Below are 18,333 nucleotides of genomic sequence, written 5' to 3' on the forward strand. Positions count from 1 at the left end.
GTAATCCATGATGCAAAGACTGAAAGTGGAACACAAATTAATTTTCCTAAATTTATACCAGTTATGGTTTTAAGACCAAATATAAGACCCCAAGATGTAAAGCTTTTTAATATTGATAAAGTAAAACAAAAATAAAATCAAACAGAAAACACATCTGATAATATAACATTACAAGATTTGGTGAGTAGCTCAGAATATTACATTGTTCATAGTTGAAGAGATTCCATTTGTAATGAATGAAAAATATCAACCAGTCTCTGGATATGGACGTGTGTGCGTGTGTGTGTGTATACACTAATTTTCTTTTGTTAGATATAATCCTCACTCACTTTGGTTGGTTTATCTCATTAACAGTAATCAATTGACTTGCCTTTTCCTGTATATCACATATACAGTAATAGCTGCTAATTTTTATTGATGCCTTATTATGTGCCAGGCACTCTGCTAAACAATCAGTGCCTCATTTAATCCTTGCAGAAACCTTTCTCTGGGAGGTTGTCCCTATCATGTATTTCAACCTTATTCTCCATTACAACAATTCAGATTTCCCTTCCCCTACTTTTCTGTTTTCTCCTCGGCACTTATGGCTACCTATATATTTACCTCACATTTCTCATTTATTGTCTAGCTCCCTCATGAAAATCCATGAGGGCAAGGGATTTTTTGTCTCTTTCCCCCACCACTGCAGTATCCTTGGTGCCTGGAACAGTGCCTGGCACAGGGTAGGCATTCAATAAATATTTACTGAATGAATAAAATAGGTATTATTATCTTTATTTTACAGTTGAGAAAACTAAGGACTAGAGATTTTAACTAATTTCCCTAAGTTGAACAGCTAATAACTGGCAAGCTAAGCCCAGGTCTGCCTTACTCTCTGGGGCTCTATAAGCACTGTTTCACTATACTGTATTCAACAATTTGTATTTTGCTATCAGAGTTTTTCTATTCCCTAAAAATCAGAGTCCTCTGTGTACTATTATATTATATATATAATACATATATAATATACAATATATTATATTATTATTATGTTCTAGTCAAAGAATATGCTATGACTTTCCATACCATCCAATGAAGAAATTCAGCTGTTTACATGCCAGCCACTGCCTGCATCCCTACCCTCACAAAACCCAAATAACTATCAGGTATTTTTATTCTCACAAGTACCTGAAATTTTGAAGAAACTATTTTCAACCATCAATATCCCCTAAAACCAGTGATGTCATTACCAAACAATGGAAGAACGTGCTTAATAATGCTGTTCTTTATAACTACCTTGGAATTCTTCCTCAACCTTCTTGGTATTTACTGCTTTGGAGACTGTCTTAATAAGATGGAAGAAAAAAAAAAAAAAAAAGATGGAAGAGATAGTACCAATCTATCTAGATATTATTCTTTTATGATATATTCATAGTGCTAATATCTTCTGAATATAAAGTTATTTTTCTACTTTCTTTGCCTATTTCCTCAAAATCATAAGCAATTTGCATATTAAATCAGAAGACTTGTACATATTAAAAATATATAATATCTATAGATAATATTAATGTAAATAATATGAAAAGGCAAATAAAAACTTCTAATTCAAAAGGTTAAATATTGAGAAAAAGTAGATCTAATTTGAATTAGATCTTTTTTTTTAAACCATTTTTAAAAACTGAAGTATAGCTAATTTACAATGTTGTGTTAGTTTCAGGTGTACAGCAAAGTGATTCAGTTATTTATATATATATTCTTTTTCAGAGTCTTTTCCATTATAGGTTATCATAAGATATTGAATATAGTTCCCTGAGCTGTACAGTAGGTCCTTGTTGTTTATCTATTTTATATGCAGTAATAGGTATACATTAATACCAAACTCCTTAACTCCTAATTTATCTCCTCCCGCCATCCCCTTTGGTAACCATAAGTTTATTTTCTATGTCTGTGAGTCTATTTCTGTTTTGTAAGTAAGTTCATTTCTATCATTTTTTTTAGATTCCACATGTAGGTGATATCATACAATATTTGTTTTTCTCTGTCTTACTTCACTTAATATGATAACCTCTAGGTCCATCCATGTTGCTACAAATGGTATTATTTCATTCTTTTTTTATGGCTGAGTAATAATAGATCTTTTATAGAATGGTTAAAAGATCTATATAAATCCATGAAAACAATCAATATCAGTTTAGAAGGTTCTTCAAGTTTCATTGTCTAACACAGCTAGCTAGTTTCGATTTGGGGTCTGGAGGAAACACCATTACTTTGAAAACAAAACAAATCAATAATACTCAGAACAAATGCATATAAACAACACTAGCGTGATTAAGATGAAAAGCAAAAGTAGGCCATTCCACTGATCAAATCCTAAAAGCCTTGATCACAGATATACTATATTAGAATCTCATTAGATATGCAGTCACAAAAGGATGATGAGAGTCCATTTATGTTTAAATATGAGAGTCACATGCCAATAATTAAGGGAATTATTCCAACTTACTTAAAGATGAAAACCAACCCTGACTATTGTCCTGCTTGAATCCTGATTAGTTACCCCCTACTTATCCTACATAGGGTTTTCAACTAGAGAAAACATACCATTTTCAAGTAGAGAGCAAGGAAATAACTAGAGAGACTGCTAAGGATCTGTTCTGAATTCAAAAGGTCACTCCAATTGGGAATATGCCTGTAGAGGCTGCTGCCAGTCCTCCATCTTCCCTACAATTTCTAGGTATGTCTGGGACCTTCTTTCATTGTTTTCCTGTTTTTGGACCTTCTTAATCTGCAGTGTTATGGAACAGGAAAGCAGAAAGGAAATCTTCCTTGCCCTGTCTCAGCTACTCTTCTGGCTGGAAGATATGCTCCTGCAGTCCAGAACTGGAACGTGAAATAAGTTTTCACATAGGTACAATGACAAAGGTAGCTGGTTTATAGAACTAGAACAACAACAGGCATTACAAGGACTATAAAGATTACTTTTCTGGAATACCAAACTACAATTTATATACTATTTCTATAGGAAAAATGTGTCTTAAATTCTAAACAATTGCCTTATGAACTTTTAGTACACCAGCTATATTATACCAATATGTGTTAAAAGATAACAACACAAGGCCATAAATACTGACAAAAAGTATTCCAGAGGTACTTATAAAAATAAGGCATTCATTGTAAACTTCAGTGATGACCTGAGTAGTTTGGATTTCCTTCCTTTATCAATCCATGAAGACCCACCAAGTGTGGTAGAGGCAATAAGGATTCACAGATAGATAAAACTCACAGTCTTGCTGGAAAGGCTATCACAAGAACATGCTATATAATTTATTAGAAACGAGGTACTCTGAGAGTACATAACGTCAATATTCTGGTGAGGGGTCCCAGAAACATTGACAAAGGAGGTGACGTCTGAGTTCAGCTTTGAAGGATAAGGATTCTGGCAAGCAGAAAGATAAAAAAGAGCATCCCAGGTAAAACTAACAGCAAGGAACTTTGCAAATGCCAAAGATGGGTAAACTGGAATTTGGTAGAGAGTGGTAGGAGATTATACTAAAAAAATTAAGCTCAAGACAAACTGTGAAACAACGTGAATTAATTAGGTAGGCTTTAGATAGTCTTATGCTTGGAATCTCCTCTCAGCCTAAGACTATTGATAACAAAATATGACTTATATGTGTTAGAGAAATAGTTTCAGTGCAGTTTCATTTTTAATCACAATAATATATAGAACCCATTAATAATGCATAAAATATAAATTAAAGATAATTTAAGAATTTTTGGTCTAAATTAGCACAGATCCTTAAAATGGTCAATTTTAATATAGGGTAATTATAATACAGTATGAAAATATGCTAGGTACCTCTCCTATGTGCTTCCATGATATACTATATCCTTTCTTTTCACAGCAGGTATCAGAGTATTTTATAATTGACTTTATTTGTGCATCTTCTCCACTGAACTATAAGATCTATGAGGGGAAAGATGTCTTTCCTAGGTTATCTTGTATACCATGATATTTCTCATAGCTGGCTCACAGTAGCAGCTCATTACATATTTATTGAAGTAAAATGAGTAAAAGTATTGGTGAACTACTAATACATATAGCTGGTAGGAAGGTAAAAATCTTACTCTTTCAGAAAGCAATGTAGTGACGGCCTTAAAATTTTCCTACCATTTGACTTAGTCTTTCCACTTCTGAGACTCTATTCTAAGGAAATAACCCTAAACCTAAAAAATGCAATCTTTGCAAAAGGATGTTTATCATAGCAATATTTAAAATAGTAAGACATTGAAAACAATTTGACTCAGTTCTGACAAGAGGGGAAGGGTTAAGTAAACAAATACTATGTCCTACTTACTGGTTTATTAGTTCCCCATTAAAGATGATGCTTAGAAAACATTACAACAACTTTGAAAACATGATTATTTTCCAGTGTAAACCAAAAACATTTTTTTGGGAGGGTATATACAGTATGGTCAAAACACAAAGCAGGGCTTCCCTGGTGGCGCAGTGGTTAAGAATCCGCCTGCCAATGCAGGCGACACGGGTTCGAGCCCTGGTCCGGGAAGATCCCACATGCCGCGGAGCAGCTAAGCCCGCGCGCCACAACTACTGAGCCTGTGCTCTAGAGCCCGCGAGCCACAACTACTGAAGCCCGTGTGCCACAACTACTGAAGCCTGCGCGCCGAGAGCCCGTGCTCCGCAACAAGAGAAGCCACCGCAATGAGAAGCCTGCGCCCCACAACAAAGAGTGGCCCCCGCTCACTGCAACTAGAGAAAGCCCGCGTGCAGCAGCAAAGACCCAGTGCAACCAAAAATTAAATAAATGAATAAATAAATAAATTAAAAAAAAAAAAAACACAAAGCAGCAAAATATACATCACCGTTAAGACCCCACCAAAAAATTAAACAAGCAATAAGAATAGAGCAAAATAGTAAAAAAGCAAAACAAAACAAAAAAACTATGGACTTTGGAGTTAGAAGAGCAGGTTTAAAATTACAGGTGTGGAGCCTTGAGTAAATTGGTACTTAATTGCCTCATCTATAACACATGTATAATAATAGTATCTATCACATAGATTATTGCAAGGATTAACTGAAATAATGTTGCATAAAACTTCAGCACAGTTCCTCATACATTATGAGCACTCAATAAATGGTTGCTGTTAAAATTACTTTAGAAAAATAAAAGGAAATACAAAAGCAAAATTTTTAATAATAAATGAAGTTGGTTGGTATGAATATGCTTTGTTTTGGGTTTTTTGGCCTCGCGGCTTGTGGGATCTTAGTTCCCCGACCAGGGATCGAACCCAGGCCCTCAGCAGTGAAAGCACATAGTATTAACCACTGGACCGCCAGGGAATTCCCCTGAATATGGGTTTTCCTTGTCTACTTTTCTAAATTTTCCAAGGTTTCCAAAATAAACATATTACTTTGACAATGGAAACAAAACAAATATCAAACTCTATTTCCAAAGCTCTACAATATTTTACACAATTTATAACATAAAATAAAGCTTTTTTAAAAAAAGTTTTCATGTGAAGATATAGCTATGTTATTGTAAAATTTTAGCCAGCTTACCCCTCTATGGAAATGATTAATTTAACATATTGTTTTGAACTGAAAACAATTTTTTTCACATCAGCTTTTACTTCCTTGAGAAAATCATCTTACATGAAACTAAAATCCTATCTATGAATGTATATCTATGTATTTTTCAACTCATATAGGTAATTGAATTTTAAAAATGGGAACAGCCCATAATATTAAATGAAAATGTCTATTTTGTAATGGTAAGTAAAGAAAAATAAACAAAATTATATATACAGTAAAACAGCAACTATGAGGAAACATAGTTTTCTTTGGGTGTTATTAGTTCAGATGACATTTTCTTCATTTTGTAAAATTCCAACCCTGAGCATGTATTATTTTTATAGTATAAATTTATAATATAAACTGTCATTTAAATAGAGAGCAGAAGAATCTGACTACTCCACACTGATACATCAAAAAGGCTTTACTTTCCATTTCATTATAGGCATTTAAAAACAGAATCAAGTTCATTATATACTGAAAATTTATTCATTTCAATGTTTCACACTTAAGACATTAAAACAGGGTGGCGGGGGCTTCCCTGGTGGCGCAGTGGTTGAGAATCTGCCTGCCAATGCAGGGGACACGGGTTCGAGCCCTGGTCTGGGAAGATCCCACATGCCACGGAGCAACTAGGCCCGTGAGCCACAATTACTGAGCCTGCGTGTCTGGAGCCTGTGCTCCGCAACAAGGGAGGCCGCGATAATGAGAGGCCCGCGCACCGCAATGAAGAGTGGCCCCCACTTGCCGCAACTAGAGAAAGCCCTTGCACAGAAACGAAGACCCAACACAGCCATAAATAAATTAAAAAAAAAAAACAAAAAACTGACTCAGTAGAGTCTTTGTAAATTTAACATTTAAAAAAACAAAACAAAACAGGGTGGCCACTATGAAGAAATACATTACTTAAAAACTATTCCCTACAGACAGCCATACCAAAACGTAAGGGTTCCACACAGATAGCAGGGTGATTTATGCATTCTAACAGATGTATATAGCCTCTATCCCAAGAGTATTCAAATAAAACCTTCAAAAATGCTAGACTCATTCCTACACTGGTGGTAGGCATATAAACTAGTAGAACTATTTTGGTGGGCAATGGCAACATCTACCAAAACTTCAGATGCACATATCCTTTGATCCTGCCTACTTCCAGGAATTTATCCTACAAAGACACTTGTACAAGTACGTGTAGAATGATGTTCACTTAGCATTGTTTGAGATAAGAAATAAGAGATTCAGCCTAAAAGTCCATTAATAGAGAACTCGGGTTCACTATATTATAGTACATGAGCACAAGAGAATATTATGCAGCTGTTTAAATGCATGAGAAAGAATTGCATATACCTATAAAGAAAAGTACCTAAGATATAACGTTAAGCAAAAAACCCAAATTGCAACACTTATCACACAGATACATACTTGAACATGCCTAGAGCATTTCTAGAAGAATACCAAAGAAACAGTTAAGAGAAATAACCTAGGAGGAGTCAGACTGAGGAGTTTGGGAAGTGGGGGCTTTTGCATTCTATCTGATATTCTTGCATGTTATTTGATTTTTAAATTTTATTTATTTATTTATTTATTTTTGGCTGTGTTGGTTCTTCGTTTCTGTGCGAGGGCTTTCTCTAGTTGCGGCAAGCGGGGGCCACTCTTCATCGCGGTGCGCGGGCCTCTCACTATCGCGGCCTCCCTTGTTGCGGAGCACAGGCTCCAGACGCGCAGGCTCAGCAGTTGTGGCTCACGGGCCCAGCTGCTCCGCGGCATGTGGGACCCTCCCAGACCAGGGCTCGAACCCGTGTCCCCTGCACCGGCAGGCGGATTCCCAACCACTGCGCCACCAGGGAAGCCCCTGATATTTTTTTAAATCATGAAATTGTATTACTTTTGTAACTAGAAAATGACATCAAAAATAATTAATAGAAAGCACACTAGCCTTAATAACATAATTTCCAGATTTTATCCTCTTTAAAAACAAGTATGTGTTGAGGTGATCTTTGATGAAGAGGAATCTAAACAGAACATGGCCAGTTGCAACTGGTGAGCAATAAGTAAGGTTCATATAACTATATTCTTCAAAACACATTTCTACAAAAAGGAATTTTTTTTTTAAAGGAAATAATCGTTTTTTAAAATTTATTTATTTTTGGCTGCGTTGGGTCTTCGTTGCTGCGCACAGTCTTTCTCTCTAGTTGCGGCAAGCGGGGGCTACTCTTCATTGTGGTGCGTGGGCTTCTCATTGCAGTGGCTTCTCTTGTTGCAGAGCATGGGCTCTAGGCGTGCGGGCTTCAGTAGTTGTAGCACACAGGCTCAGTAGTTGTGGCTTGCGGGATCTAGAGCGCAGGCTCAGTAATTGTGGTGCACGGGCTTAGCTGCTCCGCGGCATGTGGGATCTTCCTGGACCAGGGCTCAAACCTGTGTCCCCTGCATTGGCAGGTGGATTCTTAACCACTGCGCCACCAGGGGAGTCCCACAAAAAGGAATGTTTTTGCCTTTTAGATGGCACAACTGCATTAACTGTACATCCAGGAGCTGGCGCAGATCTCATCACCTCCAGGAAAACTTTTCCAGACACCAAAAATGAGCAAAAGCTCATTTCTCTTTCTATAAGACTCCCAGAGCATTTTGTTGGCATCTTTACCCAGGAGATATCCCCCAATAACCCTCAAATTACTTAGGTCTATAACCTTCTCCTCTACTAGAAAAATCTAAAGGGTAGAAACGATCTCTTATATTCATTATATAGTAGACCCTGAAAAAAGGATAAGCCAATAGAATTGAGTGGCAAGCTTATACCTTTTTTCATGAGACAGCTGCAATACATTTAAATTTTTCTTTATCTTTTAAAACAAATTTTAAACTTACCTGGCGTGATCCACTTTATGTACATTTTTCTTCACTTTAGTAGGAGAATCAATTTTTACTCCAAGGCTTCTTAGTTGCTTAAGGGTTGCATTAAGAACACAATCTTTGTCCACCGGTCCTGAATCATGTTTTTTCTTTTTAGTATGGTAAACATTCTGCATTCTGGTGCATTCGTGACTGATAATCACTGCTTTGGTAGATGGCTGCTCAGTTTCCTGGTGGGAGTTATTCAATAGGTGGTTCCCTTGACCCTGATGAAAAAAGAAAAAGGACATATTTGAAAAATCACTATTAACAGTCTTAGGAAACAAAAATGCAAATAATAGTGGTAAGTAATGCCAGAGAAGAGCAAAATATTATCTTGCTAAAATTCTACAAAATATCAAATACATTTGCCAAGTTTTATGGAGTTTTTATAAAAGAAGTCCATCCTAATGAATGAATGATTTCATCAGCTCCTAGAGAAAACTTAGAATGTTTGTTCAGAACTTGTTCATTTTAAAACCAAAAGATTTAAAATCATTTGAGTAATATTTCAAGTGTTTTTAAGGATTTATAGTAAATTCTTTATAAACAAAAGTTTAAAATCATGCCTTCATTTGAAAAATGATAATGTTTCAGAGTTATAAGTTTGATCTTTATGTTACTTTGAGAATTTGACTCCTCTCTTTTCTCGCTTTGAATGAGAATGACCTGTGATCCTATCTCTGCCTTCCTGACCTTAAATCATATTTCATTCCCTTGAGCACACGGCTGCTAGCACCAGTCTAGGACCTAGCAGGCAAATAACAAATATGTGTTAACTCATGAATACTTAGGGCCCTATGAAGTATGTTTAATTAGCCTTCAATTATAAATGGAGAAATCAAATGTTCCAAAGTCTACAATTGGTAAGTGACAGCCACGGTCATTCGAACTTCAAGTCCCAGTTTACATTCTAGCTTTTCCAAGATGACTATGTCCTCCAACCAGAATTACCCCTTTTTATTGTGTGCTGCCTTTGCTTACAGCACTTCTCAGCCTGTCCTATAGTTATTTGTTACTGGTATCCATGGGCTATTTCCCCCAGGTTTTCAAAGGCAGAGACGGTCATATTCATCTGTATATTATCCACTTAGTTCATTTTCTTAGACTAAGCTAAGTATTCAATAAAAATCTGCTTATGTGAACTAAAGTCAGTAAATATTATCATAAATATTCTACTACTTTCCAATTTTCAAGCTTCCTGCAAACTCTCGCTTATTTTTCTGGTACTAACTTTAGTTTGAATTTGGCATAATGTCAACATATTTTTAAAGTAAGACATTTTTTTCCTGGCTATCTAAGTATCTGGTGACTGGCATGCTTACAATGAGTTATTGAATTTAGGTTATCATAATTTATGAAAAGCTAAAAGAAATAAGTGATATATCATTAATTTGGGGAAAATCTTTTTATATCAAGGTCCCAATCAGTTTAAGGATAGGAAAGGCTTAACTAGCATACCCTAGACTAAATAACCATCTCACAAAAGATGAAATGCTTTACATTTTCTTACCAACACATCCTGGAATAGTTTCTGGTTATCTGATGGTTGATGAGGCAAGGGTTGCATTACTTGCTCAGTTTTGGGTTCCCCTGATGTTACAGAGCTATTAGTGGCACCCTCTGTTGGTCCACTTTGGAAGCACATGCTTACACTCTCTGCCAGCAGAGGATTTGGAAAGAATACAGGCACATCAGGTTCTTTTCCCACAAGTGGAGAAGAGCTGCTTGAAAGGACATATATAAAGTAAGTGTTAGTTATCAAGGTATCTTTAAAGTATATTTGAAGTGCAGTAACTTTGGGAGAACGGGGTAAGACTCGGCAGCATTCTGGTTTGTACCGTCAGCTCCTAGTGATACTAGATAAGCATTTCATCTTGATAGGCTGTATATAAATGGTTAAGATGGTAAATTCTATGCTATTTTGTTTTACAACAACAACAAAAAAACAAGCAAAAACCTTAAAAGGTTTATTAAAACAAACACAATTCCTTATACTGTAAATCAAAGCTCTCTGAAATTTGGTAGTCAACTTGGCTTTTCAGCCAATCTCTTTCAATGCCTCCTGTTTTATTTTATATTCTGAACAAACTGGATTACTAACAGTACTCTGAATTCTGCCCATACATTTTGTCTACAGCAGAACAGTTCTCAATCTTGGCTACACATCAATATCACTTGTAAAGTTTTAAAAAATACAACTGTTTGGACTTCTCCCTTCAGAGAGTCTGAATTGGTGAAGGGCCCAAATTTACCTGTATTTTCAAGTGCCATGGAGCCAAGACTTACTGTTCTAATGCCTTTAAATTGGCACACTCTCATCAAAATCCTATCTACTGTTCGAGGGACATTTTAAAACTTTGCTTCCTCTATGATGTTCTAAAACCTTAACTGGGTATGTCCTCTTGCTTCTTTCAACCCCCATTAGCACTTCCTTTTATCTCTTAGGTCACATATATTCTCATTTATAATACAGTTTGTTCATCGTGTCTGGGGCAAATTTCTTAATCTCTCTGCGCCTCAGTTTCCTCATTCATCAAATGGGAAAAATGATATCCACCTCCCTGGGTTGAAAAACATGAGACAGGATTAAAGGAGATACAAAGTACCTAGCATAGTACCAGATAAACATAGTGGGTGGTCTGTAATTGCTAGTTCTCTTCATCTCCTGCTGCTATCCCCTTGCTTCCTAAATATCACATTGAACTTTTATCTTCAACCATGTTAACTAATTTCACTGTAGTGAAAATACCAAAACTCAAATGTAGAAGCAGAAATCCAGCCTGTAGAGATTTTATGGCTTTTTGGGAAAGTACTTGTACTGAGCAGGATTTTTATCATGCAAACATTTGCAAAAGTACTTTATTTTTAAGGAGAGTCCATGTCAGTTACTGAGTTTGCCTTATTCTACCTTTAGCTAAATGATGACAATAATTAGATACTAATTCTGGTACTATTCTATGTGCCTTAAATACATTAACTCATCTAATCTTTACAACAATGCTGAGATAGGTACTACTTTCACTGTCTCCATTTATATAGACAGGGAAACAGAGTCATCCAGACATTATGAGACCTGCCCATGGTCACACTGCTGTGATTCAAATCCAGGCAGTTTGGCACCATGCTCTTAATCACTCTACTATATTGCATTTTCAAGAATTTAAAAATATGTGTCTTGGTGTCTAACCTACCAAACAAAAATAAAAGCTAAAAAAGAAGAAAAGAACCAAAACATTAAAGATTTCAAATTTAAAAAATTGTTTAAAGATGATTCTAATATGGCAAGTATTAGTAGGTATGTCCAAAGCACGACTTCTTAAAAAAAAAAAGCAAGCTTGTGTCAAAAGAAATATCATCTACCACTCTTCCCTGGGAAGAAGCAACCAATTACCATATATGCTGCAAGCCAAAAAATTTATCTTTCACAAACTGTTTTAACATTAGACTGATTCAGCAAGACACCCAAAGGGGGCAGGGAACCCAGGTGGCCAGGTGCCATGTATGAATACTTAGCACTGGGAACCACAGCATGAATCAGACCAGATGTTTGGGAAGAATCTCCTAAAGAAGCACCAAAACCACCATATACAACACTGGAGATACTATTTAATCCAAGTCATATATTATGCTGAACAAAGATCAGATTTACATCTGTTATATGTTGGACTCAACAGAGTTAGTTAATTGCCCTGAAAAAGCAATTAACTGCATTCTATCAATGAACTCAGATCTGTTTCTGAAGTTAAAAACCACAATGGCTTGGAGATTTTTTTTTTTGATGTGGATCATATTTAAAGTCTTTGTTGAATTTGTTACAACATTGCTTCTGTTTTATGTTTTGTTTTTTTGTCCACAAGGCATGTGGGATCTTAGCTCCCCAACCAGGGATCAAATCCACACTCCCTATATTGGAAGGCAAAGTCTTATTAACAAGTGGACCGTCAGGGAGGTCTCTGGATTGGAGATTTTTTAAAGTTCTGACTTAAAACTATTTCAGGGGTAAAACCTCCTAATTCCTGATAGTCTACAGTTTACAGAAGTTAGGGAGAATAAACAAGGATAACCACAGTTCATGCCTCTTTGTTCTCAGTTTCTATAATTATTCCAAATAAAATGTGGACTTATTTTGGGGCTCACCCCAAATTGCTCTTCCTATCACTGAACGTTTATGAAGGAGCTAACATGGGGAAACAGACACTGGGTCAAGTCCTAAAGATACAGAAATGAGTAGGATCCCTATACTGTAGGAATTCAGTCTAGTCGGGGAGACACATATACAGATCTTTTTAATACACTTGTGGTACATACTATGAGTACTTAATTGAATTGTAAGGTTAAGACATATACTCTACTGAGCAAAGCAGATAAACATTTCTAGTTTTCTGGAGGGGTGTATTTATTGTTTTACTCATTATTGTAATCAGAATAATTTAAAATGTCAAATATTATCAAAAGGCTAATAATTTTAAAAAGTAATCAACTGCCTGCCACATGCCACCCCCACCACTGAATTCACCTCTTTTAAAACTGTTTCATGTGATATTACCCTGTAGCGTTTTAGCCTACGTTATTCCTCTACCTTTAACATTTATTCTACACCTGATCCCTTCCACCACAGTCAATTCCAAGGCACCTTCACCTCACTTGGTCTTTAGTCTATTAACCAGTCTCCCTACTTCCACTCTTAACCCTCATCAGTTCACTTGCCACAAAACAGCTAGAATGGCCTTTAAAAAATGAAAATCAGATCATACCACTCCATCATTTAAAATCCTCCCTGGTTCTAATGAACACAAAATAAATTCAGAACTCCTTTCTACAACCTACAAAGCCCTACATAATTTGGTTCCTGCCTATATCTCTGACCATATTTCCTGTGCTCTCTCAGTCACTAAGTTCAGCCACAATGGCTTTCCTGCTTGTTTCTGAAACTCTCAAGCTCAGGCACACCTCAGGGTCTATACTTGCCATTTCCTCCACCTGGAACACTCTTCGCCAGATATTGTCATGGCTGGCTTCTTATCATTCAAGCCACTGCTCAAATGTTACCCCCTGAGGGAAGGCTTCTTTCACCACCCTACCTAATAATGCCCCTCACTCCCATGCCACTATCCCAGTTACACTCCACTTGGTCACCCTGCTTTATTTTCTTCAGGCAGTTGTCATTATATGAAATTATATGATTTCCTGCTGATGTGGTTACTGTTTGTCTCTACAACTCATGGAAATTCCATGATGTCAGGAGCTTTGCCTGACCTACTGCTCAATCTCTAGGGCCTAGTTCTGTGGCAGCACATGCCAGAAACTCAAAGAATATTTGTTGAATTTATTTCCAAATTTGCTAAGGATCTAAATTACTTCACAATCCTTATTTTTTTTTAATGAAAATTTCAAAATGAAAAATTTCAGACACAAGAGAGAATAGTTTAACAAATCACTATGTACCATCACTTTTTAAAATTACCTACTCTATCTTACTTCAACTATACCCCTAGCCATTTCATCCCCACCAGCTTATTCTGAAGTATATCTCAGGTAACAGGTTGTATCTCTCAGAAATAAAGACTTAGTTATACATATATAATTGCAATATGGTAAATCTTTAAAAATTTACAAAATTCAGGACCCCAGTTCCAACTGGGATCTAGTGTTATCAGAACCTCTACAGTGAGGCCTGAGCATACATATTTTTGAAATTTTCTTCAAATGTTCTGATTCAGCCAGACTGTTTTACACATCCAATGACTGACATCTGGGAATGGTTCTAGAAGGCTCAGAATTATGTTACAGGGAATTCCCTGATGGTCCAGTGGTTAGGACTCCTCGATTCCACTGCAGGGGGCACAGGTTCAATCCCTGGTCAGGGAACTAAGATCCCGCATGCCACGCAATGTGGCCAAAAAAGAAAATTCAAAAAAAAAAGAAAAGAACTGTCTGTTACATAGGAATCACATTAGGAAAGACACCAATGAAAATACTTTTAGAAAACAGTTTCTGAGTTAGAATACCAGAAGAATATTAGAATTTAAAAAGAAAAAAAGAGGTAAGATGAATACTGAATCAAAGAGATCTTACTTGGATATAGAAAGTTGCTGATTAAATTCTTCTTCCACAGCAATGTTGCTCTCTTCAAAACTGGGAATATCAACAGCTTTTAATGAAGATGCACTACCAGGAGTACTTGTGACTTCATTATTAATATCAACAGAAAAATTCATGTCCTCACTGGAAATCTTGGTATCATCTTGTCTCAGCTGAGATTCAGGCTCTTGATCATCACCTGCCGCATTCCAAAACAAGCTGGCACCTAGATGTTAGATGATTTAACAGATACTGAAACAAACATTCACTTATAAAAATAATTCTCTGACAAACCTTTGTTAAGTAACACTAGCTATATTAGTTTAACACAATTACCCAGAACTGTTTTCAGATTATATTTTCTCAGAAATGCCATGAAGAGGTAAGTGAAAGGTGAAAAGAGAGAAAACTGGGGTACAAAGGGAAAGAGGACATTCTGGGCCCTACCTCTTCAAGAGGTGTGGCTCTCAAATGATGTGTTTTACCTATCAAGGTTCTGAATATGATTTGGGGTGTATATGTGTTTTGAAAACTGTTCTGAAAAACAGGAGAAAATATATAAAATGCAAATCCCTAGGCTCTTTGATTTTGATTCTTAAATACAATATTTATGATACTATTTTAGAGATGTATCAGACATACATAATATCAGGCAAGTATTTTTTTTTTTTAAAGAAATTCACGTTCTTTTATTTATTTATTTATTTATTTATTTATGACTGTGTTGAGTCTTCGTTTCTGTGCGAGGGCTTTCTCTAGTTGTGGCAAGTGGGGACCACTCTTCATCGCGGTGCGCGGGCCTCTCACCATCGCGGCCTCTCTTGTTGCGGAGCACAGGCTCCAGACGCGCAGGCTCAGTAATGGTGGCTCACGGGCCCAGTTGCTCTGTGGCATGTGGGATCTTCCCAGACCAGGGCTCGAACCCGTGTCCCCTGCATTGGCAGGCAGATTCTCAACCACTGCGCCACCAGGGAAGCCCCAGGCAAGTATTTAAAAATCAAATATCGGGACTTCCCTGGTGGCGCAGTGGTTAAGAATCCACCTGCCAATGTAGGGGACACGGGTTTAAGCCCTGGTCTGGGAAGATCCCACATGCCGCGGAGCAACTAAGACTGTGCGCCACAACTACTGAGCCCGCGTGCCACAACTACTGAAGCCCGCATGCCTAGAGCCCGTGCTCCACAACAAGAGAAGCCACCGCAATGAGAAGCCTGCACACCACAATGAAGAGTAGCCCCCGCTCGCCGAAGCTAGAGGAAGCCCGCGTGCTGCAACAAAGACCCAACACAGCCAAAAATAAATAAATAAAAAATAAAATAAAAAAAAAAGGTCTTCTATTTTGCTTACCAAATGAAGTAGACATGGCTTTGAGAAATATGCAGTAAAGGCTCTCCATGACACAGTAATGTGTAGAGTACTAGACAACTCAGAACCCTGTGTTTTCCCACTGAGCCCTATTTTCTCTACCATCTGTTCTGCCATCTCTCAATTCCACCAACTAAGATTCTACATTCCCTTCAAAGCCCAGAATCAATAACACTACATAGATGAAACCTTCCCCGATCCCTCAAACCACAGATGACTTCTCTCATTAGAACTGGCGGTTCATCTTGAGAAAGCAGCAAAAACAAACAATATATTATGTTATATGGTTTCCAATCTGTTTTCAGGTATAGTTTTCAGAAAGAGTAAAATTACACAAAGACAAGTTATACTCTCATCACCTTGGTTTTGATATTATGTGTACCATGTACAAATTAAAAAAATGAAATTACCTGTGCTCACAGCAATGCTTACACTTTTTCTCATGTGCAAAGCAGGGGGAGACTGTGCTTCCATGGAAACCAACTCCATTTGTCTGGCAGCTTGCACTGTGTCTTCAACAGTGGTTGTCTTAGGGGAACAGGGTTGCAGAGACTGTGCTTCCAACAAACGCTGAATCTGTATCAATTAAAAACATACTTTACACTGACAGTGAAGTAATCAACCAAATTGGCATAAGAGTTTAAAAATGAATTACAAAGTGCCCCCATTATAAATAACTGACTTTTAACTATATTTTCTCACATTTCAACTAGATTATAAAAAAACTTACTCAATGTCGAAAATCATTGTCATTAGTTATTAAGCACTTAAGTGGGCTACCTATAAATTTAAAAGTAAAAACATACAGGTGTTTAGATTAGCATTCATAAATTGACACTCTCGTAGAAAAGCCTTAATGTTAACACTTCAAACAAACATTTTATTCCTATTTCACTTACAAACCAAAAGTAAGATAGGAGGCATACTCTAACTCCATATACCAAATTTGAACAATTTTTTACACAAGATTCATCTTATAAAAGTTAACCAGAATTGCCCGCATTTGGTCATGCTGAAACTGGAAATATTAATAACAGTCTCTAACACTGAGTGCTTCCTGTTTACAAGACACTATAATAAGAGCTCTTATGTATGATTTTTACAATGACCCCATGAAGAATGTACTATACTATTAAGCACACTTTACAGAGAAAAAAACTTGAGGCACTAAAAATAAAGTTACTTGCCCAGGTCACATAACTAACAAGTAGCAAAGCTGAAGTTCAAACATCAAAAGCTTCCCCTCCTCCTTTCAAAATTGAGATGTAATTCACATACCATAAAACTTATCCCTTTAAAGTATACAATTCCATGGTTTTTAGGATATTCACAAAGTCTGCATCCATCACCACCATCTAACTCTACAATATTTTCATCAACCCCCGAAAAATCTCTGTACCCACTAGCTGTCACTCTCCACGGCCCCAGAACCTAGCCTTTGGCAGCAACTAATCTACTTTCTGTCTCTGTAGATTTGCCTATTCTGGACATTTGATATAAATGAAACCAAACAATATGCGGCCTTATATCTTGCTTCTTTCACTTAGCATAACGTTTTCAAAGTTCATCTGTGCTACAGTACCTATCAGTACTTCATTCCTTTTGATGACTAAAATATTCCATTGTATAGATAATGTCACATTGTGTTCATCTATTCATCAGTTGATGGACTTCGGATTATTTCATCTTTGGCTATTAAAAATAATGTTGCTATGAACATGTGTATACAAGTTTTTGTGTGAACATATTTTTTCATTTCTCCTGGATATACACCTAGGAGTGGAAAAGCCTCCCTTTTTAAACACTGTAATTTTCTATTTCCCTATAAGTTATACTGTTGTGTTCAACTCATTAACTTTAGCAGATTAACTTTATTAATATAGGAAAATAAGTATTACCAATAATTGTTGAGATCAGTAGAAATATGACCTGCATTAATAATACAAAGTGGCATATGTACTTATAGTGGTTTGGAGCATGGGCTTTAGTGTCATGAGGACGTTAAGTTTAAATCCTACTCTGCTACCTTTTGGAAAAGCTATTTAGCTACTATGAGCTTCAACATTACCTAAAACTAAGGTAGTTGTGAGGACTAAGAGATAAACAAAATAATTGTAATTTGTTGAGTGTTTACTATAGCCTCATCCTACAGTAAGCACTTTATCTAGACAGACAGGTGTGTGTGTGAATATATATACATACACATATAAATTCATTTAACCATCAAATCTACATATAATACCAATCACTGCTCCCAATTTACAGTTGAGAAAAGTGAAGTTTAGAGAGACTGCCTAGGAAGTACTCGATAAGAGATTTATTATAAAGCTATACAGATTAAACTGAATGGTAGTAGTGCTGGAATAGACAGGCAGATCAATGGGGAACACAGTACAGAAACAGATACAAATACATGATACTTT

At 36.5% G+C, this 18,333-nt stretch overlaps 1 protein-coding gene across 2 annotated transcripts in view; it reads right to left on the bottom strand.

The window, feature by feature from the left end:
- The window catches only part of STIL (STIL centriolar assembly protein), a 54,812-nt gene that overhangs the window by 1,974 nt on the left and 34,505 nt on the right, over window positions 1–18,333 (bottom strand). Inside the window, exons 13-16 of one of the 2 annotated variants that reach the window (XM_036835282.1) lie at window positions 16,321–16,486; window positions 14,540–14,771; window positions 9,975–10,185; window positions 8,438–8,688 (exon numbers count right to left, since the gene is read on the bottom strand). In XM_036835282.1, the coding sequence (XP_036691177.1) occupies window positions 8,438–8,688; window positions 9,975–10,185; window positions 14,540–14,771; window positions 16,321–16,486 (860 nt within the window). Of the gene's footprint in view, window positions 1–8,437; window positions 8,689–9,974; window positions 10,189–14,539; window positions 14,772–16,320; window positions 16,487–18,333 lie in introns of both variants that reach the window. The other variant, XM_036835274.1, reaches the window with a different exon arrangement.

This window comes from Balaenoptera musculus, chromosome 1 (genome assembly GCF_009873245.2).
Source record: "Balaenoptera musculus isolate JJ_BM4_2016_0621 chromosome 1, mBalMus1.pri.v3, whole genome shotgun sequence".
In the NCBI taxonomy this organism is placed as follows: Eukaryota; Metazoa; Chordata; class Mammalia; order Artiodactyla; family Balaenopteridae; genus Balaenoptera; species Balaenoptera musculus.